The 11,533-nt window shown below is 38.8% G+C and overlaps 1 protein-coding gene across 1 annotated transcript; it reads left to right on the top strand.

Annotated features, from left to right (window-relative positions):
* The first annotated feature begins 9,104 nt into the window (after nucleotides 1-9,104).
* MRLN (myoregulin) lies at nucleotides 9,105-11,533 on the top strand. The gene is made up of 2 exons (XM_088842463.1): nucleotides 9,105-9,210; nucleotides 11,057-11,533. The coding sequence occupies exon 2, from the start codon at nucleotides 11,077-11,079 to the stop codon at nucleotides 11,215-11,217; it is 141 nt and encodes a 46-aa protein (XP_088698589.1). The 5' UTR covers nucleotides 9,105-9,210; nucleotides 11,057-11,076; the 3' UTR covers nucleotides 11,218-11,533.

Genomic DNA, 11,533 nt, shown 5'->3' with positions numbered 1-11,533 from the left:
TGCAGAATCCAATTTATCATAAATGTATCAAAAACTTGCTGAGGCAATTAATATGGTAGCTCAGAAGAAAAATAACTGTGTGACCTCAGACAAGTTACTGTACTTCTCTGGGCCTCGCTTGTCAAATGAGAAGCTGGAAGAAATCTCAAATTTCTTTGCCAGTGCTAACATTTCTATCATAGTTGAGATTTTTTTCACTACAGTTGTTTTTCTTAGCTAGAGAGAGAAAGGTCTCCTTGAAATCGTATTTTAATGAGGAATCAAGGCTTAACAATCATGCTCATAATCACTTCGGTGTAAAACCGTATGCCATTTATTATTATTCTCGTTCAGACTTTCTCTGTACAACGCTCATATTATTGATGAGTTAATTTCTCAGACATCTGTTAAATTCTCTTCCTCATGTAATTCCTCACATAATTAATTCAGAAAATGCACCTTGAACTCTATTTTGGAAACTTACAGAATGCACAAAATCCTTTTAACTATTGAATATGCCTGATTTTTTAGTTAACTTCTGAATGACTCAAAATTAAGGAGTTGATGTCTCCTATCCTACCAGGCTTTCGTCTGTTTCTAGAACCTTAAGGAGACAAATCACCATTTTGCTGGAGAAACAGTAACCATCCCAACAGGACATTTCCATCATGAAACACTGTAAGGGTTTTGTTCTCTTCCAACATTTGACTAGGTCTCATAATTACAGGGCAAAAAAAAAAAAGAAAAAACATCAACAAGGTATGATTCCTATATGATTTCTCAGGTTTCTAAAAGATAAATTTCATTAAACATAAATTTTGTGGGAGAGAGACATTTTCCGGAGACAAAATTGAAACTACCCAACTTTGGGATTTTATTTTTGAAATTTTGGTGGTAAAAGTAGACTTACTATATGTGTTTTTCTTGTTGTAGTTATCTTTTGGGCAAAATGAGCTTTCAGTCTTCCACGAAAGCTTCTGCTTGATGTGCAATTATTAAATCATATTGTTAAAAATGATTAACATCAAATACCATGATGCAGTGGGATTCAGGATGGGTAAGTCCATCCCCACTTTCTAGGAAGACAGCAACTGCCCATGGGGGTTGCATGCAAACAAATAACCATAATACACTGTAGTGAGTTTCAATACATTCCAGATAAGTGGATACTAAATTCTGCCCGAGGACATCAGGCAGGATCACAGAGGAGATATGTTGGGCTTCAAATGATGAGTAGGTGTGTGACAGTTTTGCATGTTTGGATACCTAAAGAGAAGCTGAGGAAACTGATTCATTTAAGGGAGGTAATATGGTAGAGTATAATTGATAATGATAGTTATCCTTGCTTATTAAGTGTTTACTCGCTAGGCACAAGTATTATCTCATTTAATTCTCACACTGCCCTGAGAAGTGGCTACTGTCATTACTGGGCTTCCCAGGTGGCACAGTAGTAAAGAATCGCCTCCCAGTGTAGGAGACACAAGAGACTCAGGTTCGATCCCTGGTTCAGGACGATTCCCTTGGAGTAGGAAATGGCAACTCACTCTAGTATTCTTGCCTGGAAAATTCCATGGACAGCAGAGCATTGTGGGATACAGTCCATGGGGTCACAAAGAGTCAGACACAACTGAGCGTGCGCACACACACACACACACACACAGTTATTATCATCTCCGTTTTATAGAAGTGCTAAAGCTGATCGCCGAAGAATTGATGCTTTTGAACTGTGGTGCTGGAGAAGACTCTTGAGAGTCCCTTGGACTGCAAGGAGATCCAACCAGTCCATTCTAAGGGAGATTGATCCTGGGTGTTCATTGGAAGGACTGATGCTAAAGCTCAAACTCCAATACTTTGGCCACCTCATGCGACGAATTGACTCACTGGAAAAGACTCTGATACTGGGAGGGATTGGGGGTGGGAGCAGAAGGGGACGACAGAGAATGAGATGGCTGGATGGCATCACCGACTCTGTGGACTTGAGTTTGAGTGAACTCCGGGAGTTGGTGATGGACAGGGAGGCCTGGCGTTCGGTGATTCATGGGGTCGCAGAGAGTCGGACACGACTGAGCGACTGAACTGAACTGAACAAACAGAGGCACAGAGAGTTAATATGACTTGCCCAGGGTCTCCTGGTAAGTGGCAGATCCAAGTCAAATACCACCAATCTTATTCCTGACCCATCTCTCAACTACCAAGTCCTGGAAGCATTCTTGTTATTTCTCCATCCAGCTAATGTTAATGAGATCAAGAGGAGAAATTCCCTGGTGGGCCAGTGGTTAAGATTTCTTGCTTCCACTGCAGGGGACATGGGTTCAATCCCTGATTGAGAAACTAAGATCCCACAAGCCGCTGGCACAGCCAAAAAAAAAAAAACATCAAGGGGACAAACTTGTCAGTCATAAGATGATCAGTGGGTCAATAACAAAACTAATAATAGGAGAGAATAAAATTGCAGGAGTAAAAACTCACACACACAAAAAAAGATTAAAAAAACTGAACTTTCAGCTAATCAGGTTGCTAGATAGTAAACTTGTAGTAGTGGCCTGTGAAAAATCCATTTATAAAGAGAAGATGGTTTTGATGTGAATAAAACTGGCTGTTGTAACAGTATTCCAGCAAATTTGGGGTTATCAGGCCCAGAGAGGAAACTTCAAGACTATCCATCCCTTTGTTCACCCAGCAGTACACATATACGGAAAGGAGTCAGGACTAAAGAGAAAGAATGGCTGTTGGTAATTACATGCGGATATTTCCATTTCAGTCAGTTTCCTTTTCATTTGAAAGCATTAATAAATCCACGTAGTTGAAGCAGAGTGGCATCTGGGGGCTAAAGTTCTAGGTTACTAGTGTCAAGGCTCTAGCTTCGAACCTTGGGCAGTTGCTCCATGTCCCAAGAGTGCCTAATCACAACCTGGCACATACTAGACCCATGAGAAATGGCCATTATTATACTTTACTTAAAAGTAAAAGTGGAAGAGGTCGTTGCTCAGTCCTATCTAACTCTTCATGACCCCATGGACTGTAACCTGCCAGGCTCCTCTGTCCGTGGGATTCTCCAGGTGAGAATCCCGGAGTGGCTAGCTGTTTCTTTCTCTAGGGGATTGTCTCAATCCACGGACTGAACCCAGGTCTCCTGCATTGCAGGCAGATTCCTTACTGTCTGAGCCACTTCAAGTGACTTGTTAAGCAAGAGTAGACAGATGTCAATGGTGTCTCATTTTTCTATTTGTGTCTCTAGGGAACTTCTGTGAATATTATCTTGACCATTAGATATTGATGGAAATAAGTAGGATTAGGAAATTCTTATCAAAGCAGAAAATATTTTTGAAATGTGACTCATGTGTTTAAGACTATAATCTTGAATCCAATAAAAAGTGTTTTTCTTCTGACTGGAAAAACAGACTTTGCAAAGTATGTTCTCTTCTTTGTCTTGACTGAGACTCCACGCCTAAAAAGTGGAAATAGTATAGGTTGGGAGAGATTGAAAAATGGGTTAAGTCTTAGGACAAGTAATAATTTTATGAAATAGAGGGGGTTTTACTGGTTCATTTCCATTGTTTTTATTTCCCTAGGGGACCAAACCATTTAGCAAATACACCCTTCTTGGGGTCCCAGGAGTCTCTACAATCTACAAGATTGTAGAGATTTGAAAGACTAGTGCCTACAAGTTGATGGCAGAGTAAAAAACAGAGAATGCAATGAAATTCAACCTCCAGAGACCAAAAGTGACTACTACTAGACATTTGTCTATCTTTCTTTGTGGGATACCACTGTTCAAGCATTCAATAAACAGATTAATTTGGGTTAGATTATTTGGACTCTTGGTGGAGTCAAAAGAGAATAAAATAAAGACAAGTTTTGAAAACTAGATAAGAGATTATTCATACTACTTTCAGTATAACTTTATAGAAATTAACTTCTACAAAATAAATTGTTTCTCACTGCCTTTTGGAAATAGGGAAAAGAAAGGTATAGAGAGACATTCAAAAGATAGGGGCAATTATTTGCAGCCATCTGAAATTTCAACATGAAATATGTTAGGTCCCAAATACCCTAGGATGTCTTATATCAGAAATTGGAGTTAATGTTATTTTAGCTAGGATTTTTAAATGGTATATTCAAAATAAGATAGTTCCACTCAATACATTCTATTACACTTTAAGAAGTGTGTTAGCTTGTTTAAAATTAATCAACTTATTTTTGAAATTTGTTTATTCAGTGCATGTTTTATCCAATAAAAAACACTACAAATCATCTTTTTTTCTGAAGAGGCTGCTGTGAAATAGCCATTCCTCCAAAAGAATGTTCCTAAGAGAAAAAACACATGATTAGCAAGCTTCTAGCATAGCAAGGACTAATTAGGCAAAATGTAAATCAAGCATCATTTAATCCCCAGTAAGATCTGAGTGTGCTAGTAAACTTGTGGTACAGATTTGAGTGCTTCCAGTGATTTAGTTCTAGAAACAGATCTAACATTACGGAGAAGACCCAAACAGGAACCACCCACATTCCTGTTCTTCATGAGCATTTTGGAATGAAGCAAGAACATGTTCTTTAGCCAAAGAGATTTAATATAAACTCAAGAAAAATAAATGGGTCAGTGAAACATTTTAATGAAAATGCATAATTTATTGGATAAAGTGTAGGTTACATATTTTCATTCAAATCTCTCACTGATACATTTAATTTTCCTGAGTTCATATTTGTTAAAATGATTTGTTTGACAAAAATAAGGTCATTACTTTTAAATAGATGGACAAGAAAGAGGACAGGGAGTTAGAAGACTTTTCTTTAGTGTTCTGAAGTTTCATAAGCAACATCCTTTACATGAAAATGTGAGAAATGAAAGAAACAAGTGGAAAAAAATCACGTATAGTCCTTCACCCAATGGAAGGACTGATGCTAAAGCTGAAATTGCAATACTTTGGCCACCTCATGCGATGAGTTGACTCACTGGAAAAGACTCTGATGCTGGGAAAGGTTGGGGGCGGGAGGAGAAGGGGAGGACAGAGAATGAGATGGCTGGATGGCATCACCGACTCTGTGGACGTGGGTTTGAGTGAACTCCGGGAGTTGGTGATGGACAGGGAGGCCTGGCATGCTGTGATCATGGGATCGCAAAGAGTTGGACATGACTGAGCGACTGAACTGAACTGAAAGCCATTATTGACATTTGTAGAGAATTCTTTGACTTTTTAAAGAATATTTCAATTGTGAAGTCCTACATACCTATAGGATTGAAATTGCCAAGAGAATGCACTGGTCATAGCAAACACCCTCTTCCAACAACACAAGAGAAGACTCTACACATGGACATCACCAGATGGTCAACACCGAAATCAGACTGATTATATTCTTGGCAGCCAAAGATGGAGAAGCTGTATACAGTTAGCAAAAACAAGACCAGGAGCTGACTGTGGCTCAGATCATGAACTCCTTATTGCCAAATTAGGACTTAAATTGAAGAAAGTAGGGAAAACCACTAGACCATTCAGATATGACCTAAATCAAATCCCTTATGATTATACAGTGGAAGTGAGGAATAGATTTAAGGGACTAGATCTGACAGATAGAGTGCCTGATGAACTCTGGATCGAGGTTCGTGACATTGTAAGGAGACAGGGACCAAGACCATCCCCATGGAAAAGAAATGCAAAAAAGCCAAATGGCTGTCTGAGGAGGCCTTACAAATAGCTGTGAAAAGAAGAGAAGCGAAAAGCAAAGGAGAAAAGGAAAGATATAAGCATCTGAATGCAGAGTTCCAAAGAATAGCAAGGAGAGATAAGAAAGCCTTCCTCAGCGATCAATGCAAAGAAATAGAGGAAAACAACAAAATAGGAAAAACAAGAGATCTCTTCAAGAAAATTAGAGATTCTAAGGGAACATTTCATGCAAAGATGGGCTCGATAAAGGACAGAAATGGTGTGGACCTAACAGAAGCAGAAGATATCAAGAAGAGGTGGCAAGAATACACAGGAGAACTGTACAAAAAAGATCTTCACGACCAAGATAGTCACGATAACGTGATCACTGACCTAGAGCCAGACATCTTGGAATGTGAAGTCAAGTGGGCCTTAGAAAGCATCACTACGAACAAAGCTAGTGGAGGTGATGGAATTCCAGTTGAGCTATTTCAAATCTTGAAAGATGATGCTGTGAAAGTGCTGCACTCAATATGCCAGCAAATTTGGAAAACTCAGCAGTGGCCACAGAACTGGAAAAGGTCAGTCTTCATTCCAATCCCAAAGAAAGGCAATGCCAAAGAATGCTCAAACTACTGCACAATTGCACTCATCTCACACGCTAGTAAAGTCATGCTCAAAATTCACCAAGCCAGGCTTCAGCAATATGTGAACCATGAACTCCCAGATGTTCAAGCAGGTTTTAGAAAAGGCAGAGGCACCAGAGATCAAATGGCCAACATCCGCTGGATCATGGAGAAAGCAAGAGAGTTCCAGAAAAACATCTATTTCTGCTTCATTGACTATGCCAAAGCCTTTGACTGTGTGGATCACAATAAACTGTGGAAAATTCTGAAAGAGATGGGAATACCAGACCACCTGACCTGTCTCTTGAGAAACCTGTATACAGGTCAGGAAGCAACAGTCAGAACTGTACATGGAACAACAGACTGGTTCCAAATAGGAAAAGGAGTACGTCAAGGCTGTATATTGTCACTTTGCTTATTTAACTTCTATGCAGAGTACATCATGAGGAACGCTGGGCTGGAAGAAGCACAAGCTGGAATCAAGATTGCCGGGAGAAATATCAATCACCTCAGATATGCAGATGACACCACCCTTATGGCAGAAAGTGAAGAGGAACTCAAAAGCCTCTTGATGAAAGTGAAAGAGGAGAGTGAAAAGGTTGGCTTGAAGCTCAACATTCAGAAAACAAAGATCATGGCATCTGGTCCCATCACTTCATGGGAAATAGATGGAAAAACAGTGGAAACAGTGTCAGACTTTATTTTTGGGGGCTCCAAAATCACTGCAGATGCTGATTGCAGCCATGAAATTAAAAGACGCTTACTCCTTGGAAGGAAAGTTATGACCAACCTAGATAGTATATTGAAAAGCAGAGACATTACTTTGCCAACAAAGGTCCGTCTAGTCAAGGCTATGGTTTTTCCCATGGTCATGTATGGATGTGAGAGTTGGACTGTGAAGAAAGCTGATCGCCAAAGAATTGATGCTTTTGAACTGTGGTGTTGGAGAAGACTCTTGAGAGTCCCTTGTACTGCAAGGAGATCCAACTAGTCCATTCTAAAGGAGATCAATCCTGGGTGTTCATTGGAAGGACTGCTGCTAAAGCTGAAACTGCAATACTTTGGCCACCTCATGCGACGAGTTGACTCACTGGAAAAGACTCTGATGCTGGGAAAGGTTGGGGGCGGGAGGAGAAGGGGACGACAGAGAATGAGATGGCTGTATGGCATCACCGACTCTGTGGACATGAGTTTGAGTGAACTCCGGGAGTTGGTGCTGGACAGGGAGGCCTGGCGTTCGGTGATTCATGGGGTCGCGGAGAGTCGGACACGACTGAGCGACTGAACTGAACTGAACTGAACATACCTGTAGAAAGGCCTATACAATTTCTGTGTTCAGTTTAGGAAGTAATTAAAAACTTATTATCAACATAACCACCACCAAGGACAGAAAGTGAAAATTTTAAAATGAAGGAGGCTTCCCAGTGGTCCAGTGATGAAGACTGAGACTCAGCGCCTCCACTGCAGGGAGAATTAAGCTCCTTGCATGGCACGTGGCGGGCCAGATTTAAAAAGAAAGAAAGAAATGAAATGCTTCTGGAAGCTCTCCACCCCTTTTATTAACACCACCACTATGCTGACTTTATGGTAGTCAGTCCTTTGCTTTACTTGGTCAATTAATCACCTACACCATTGCTACCCATATTATGCACCCCTAAGTCATGCAGGTTTCATCGTTTCCCTACTTTACATATGTATATTTACCATGTGTTTTCTTTTGTGTCTTGCTTTTTAAAAACTCAATATTATGTTTGTAAAATTCACCACTGTATTTTCATGTAGTTGTAACTTAATTTTCATTATTGTATAATATTCCATTATATGGATTTATCTATCCACTAATAGGCATTTGGTTTGTTTTTAAGTTGCTGCTGCTGCTAAGTCACTTCAATGTATTACAAATAAAGTTTGAATGTGTGTCCTGTTGTGGATATCCATGCTTGTATTTCTAGTATATACCTAGGAGTATAATGACTGGTCCTAAGGTATTCGTTTAAGTCATACTTAAATATTTCAACATGATTTTCTAAGTAATGTTTCTGTCATTTTGTAGTTGTAATAATCATCATTTTGTTGGATAAATAATTTTTCAGTTGTGTCTGAATTTTACAGCCTGGTCTTTGCAAATAAATTCACTCCTCCACTTTCTAGTTTGTTTGTAAAAGTGATACAAAATCTTAAAACTTACCAAATTTATAGCAGATATAAACTCTCATGAAGTATTCCTTCTCATGCAGAAAGAGAAATTTTGTGTGTTGTACTATGGAAGATAATGAAACATATATTTTAAAAATAATTTCAGGAACTTTCAAAATTTAAGTTATATTTGACACAAACATTGTGTAAGTTTAAGGTGTACAGTATACTGATCTGATAGGTTTATATTGTAATATGACTGCCGTGGTAGCGTTAGCTAACACCTCTATCACATCACATGATTGTCATTTCTTCTGTGCTGAAAGCAATTGACATCTAGTCTCTTAGCGAGTTCAATGTGTATAATACACTTTTATGACTATGCGCACTGTGCTGTGTATTACCTCTCTGGAACTTACTTGTCTATCAGCTGCATATATGTAACCCTTAAACAGCATCTCTTCTGTTCCCCCCACCCCCCAAGAACTATTGTTTTAAAAGAATGGTAAATGTTTGCCCTGTCAGGAAAATTCTAGAATTCTGTTTAACTTTTCTGTGAAAGGTGTAGTTTTTAGCTGTAGTTTCTGTAGTCCACTAAAATTAATGTATCCCATTTTTCCAACTTCTTCGCGAGTTTCTCCACGCAGGCTCCCTGCCTGTCCACTTCCCAGACCACCTCACCATTCAATAAAGGCTTTTAATGTGCTTTGACACAGGAACCAAGTTTGCTAAGAGACCACCTGTGCTGAATGCACTTTGTCCTAGGAAGGGCGGCCAGAGAGAAAACCGAGGAGCAGCATTATCTGCCTCTATCCGGACTACATCAGGTGAGAAGCGGGTTTCTGTGCACTCTTCAATCCCCACCACTCATCTGATCTTTCCCGTGCTTCCTATTCCGTCTCTCTCTTACTGTAATTGGATAAAATTGAAGGTACCCCTCGAAGTACAGACTGAAGAAACGCAAGCTGGAGGTGGAGGAAATACGAGGCAAGGAAAATCACTTTGCAAATTCATGTGTTATTCTTACCCCTTGCTTCCCAAACACGGCACAAGGAATTGTTGAACTGAAGGGAAATTCTAGGTGTTTACTTTGCCAATGTGGGCTTCCCTGGTGGCTCAGCAGTAAAGAATACACCTGCAGTGCAGGAGATGCTGGTTCCATCCCTGGGTTGGGAAGATCCCCTGGAGAAGGAAATGGCAACCCACTCCAGTATTCTTGCCTGGGAAATTCCATGGACAGAGGATCCTGAAGGGCTCTCTATGGTCACAAACCACCATCACCACTTTGCCAATGATTGCTGCTAAATTTTGGGCAAATCATCCCCTGCTTCAGGGAGGGGTTAGTTATCACAGAGATGAATCAAAAGGGAGAAGGTGTCAATCAAAAGAGGGAGAGGTATTTGTATACATCTCATCTATCTCCCTGTTTCTCTTTCATGTTCTCTCCTAAAACTCTACCTGCCTTTTTGGGTTTGAGCAAAAATTGGAGAAAATATTTTCCCACCCCAATCTTGCCACTTTTAAAAAAGTACTGATGCTCATTTTAAGTTGAGTGTATATAAGGGACTTGGATACAAGGCTTTGAAAATTACTTAACTCATTTGACCTTACATTCCTGGAAAAAGGAGTTGGGAATGGTTCTAAATTCCCTACCTGACAGGCATTCAGTAAAACATTCCAACAATGTGCTCAACAGACTACAAATTAATACCTTTTGTAATTCCATAATACTTTAAAATATTCCAGACATTTTTAAAAAAACTGATTAACACAGAAAGTGTTAGTTGCTCAGCGGTATCTGGCTCTTTGCGACCCCAAGGACTGTAGCCCGCCAGGCTTCTCTGTCCATGGGATTCTCCAGGCAAGAATACTGGAGTGGGTAGCCATTCCCTCCTCCAGGGGATTTTCCTGACCCAGGGATCAAATCCAGGTCTCCTGCATTGCAGAGGGATTCTTTACCATCTGAACATAGAAGTGTGGTGGAAATGAAAATATTTAATGTCTTAATAAGTGACCAAAATATAAGAAAGAGGATTTTGAGGAAAGATCAAGGAAATGAAACAAACCTTTTGTTTAATTTTTAAAAATTTTATCACCTGTCTTTTTGCATGTCTTCAAACTCTTATTTCCTGGTAATACTGGCTGTAGGTTAGAAAAGTGGCAGTTTCACTGATGCCATAAAAACTGTTATAAATGACTTTGCAGAAAAGACTTCAAAAATAAACTGATAATTTATATCATTGGGAAGAGAGTGGTAATTCTGGTAGTTCTTGAGCTTTTTAAAATTTTTTGCTTTTTTTTTTTTGAAGAAAGAAAGATAAGAGAATTCCCTAGTGGTCCTGTGGTTAGGACTCTGTGCATTCACTGCTGCAGCCCAGATTTGATCCCCCTTTGGATCCCACAGGCTTCACAGCTCAGCCAAAAAATAAACAAAAAGAAAATTCAATGATTATGACATAAGATGGTCAAAATTAGTGGGTAAAAGTTCATTAATTCATTAAGGAGAAAAATATTTTAGTTCATTGATTGGTTACTAAAATGTACAAAGTCCTGACTGAAAGACACTTCTTGATCACTGTTTCTTTACTGTGCAAATTATTAGATTGAGTTAAAAAAAATCAGGATTACAAACGTGTTTATTCAAGGATATTTTCTCTTTATTTTACTTCTTAGGAAGCAGAAGCATTTTGGATATGACGTGTAAAAATTGGATATTAATTTCTACTACTACCCCCACAAGTCTAGAAGATGAAATTGTGGGAAGACTTCTAAAAATTTTGTTTGTAATCTTTGTTGACTTCCTGTCTATTATATATGTTGTTATAACTTCTTAGAAAACTGACTTCCTTTACTTTACTTGTGAATTTCATACTTAACTCCAGTGAATAAAATTTTATAATTTAATACATTGAGTGATTTTAATTTGATGACATTTCCAGTTATTCTAAAAGCTAATAGGACATTGCAATAAAAACAACATTGTGTCTTATTTAGAACTTTATGGTTTATAAAACATTCACATAAATTGAAATGGAATTTTTTTCAAAAATCTATACTACTGTCATAAAACTTCTTGATTTTTAACATGATTGATATAGTTAATAGACTGACTACAATGTGTAAGTGTAATTATGAGTGTTTTTTTTTTAT

The sequence above is a fragment of the Moschus berezovskii genome, chromosome 12, assembly GCF_049115385.1.
Source record: "Moschus berezovskii isolate FMDL1 chromosome 12, NW_MosBer_1.0, whole genome shotgun sequence".
NCBI classification, from domain to species: Eukaryota; Metazoa; Chordata; class Mammalia; order Artiodactyla; family Moschidae; genus Moschus; species Moschus berezovskii.
This window is presented reverse-complemented; position numbering and strand designations above follow the sequence as displayed.

Excerpts from the sequence above, each read along its gene's own strand:
- MRLN (XM_088842463.1), top strand. The coding sequence starts at position 11,077 with ATGACGTGTAAAAATTGGATATTAATTTCTACTACTACCCCCACAAGT.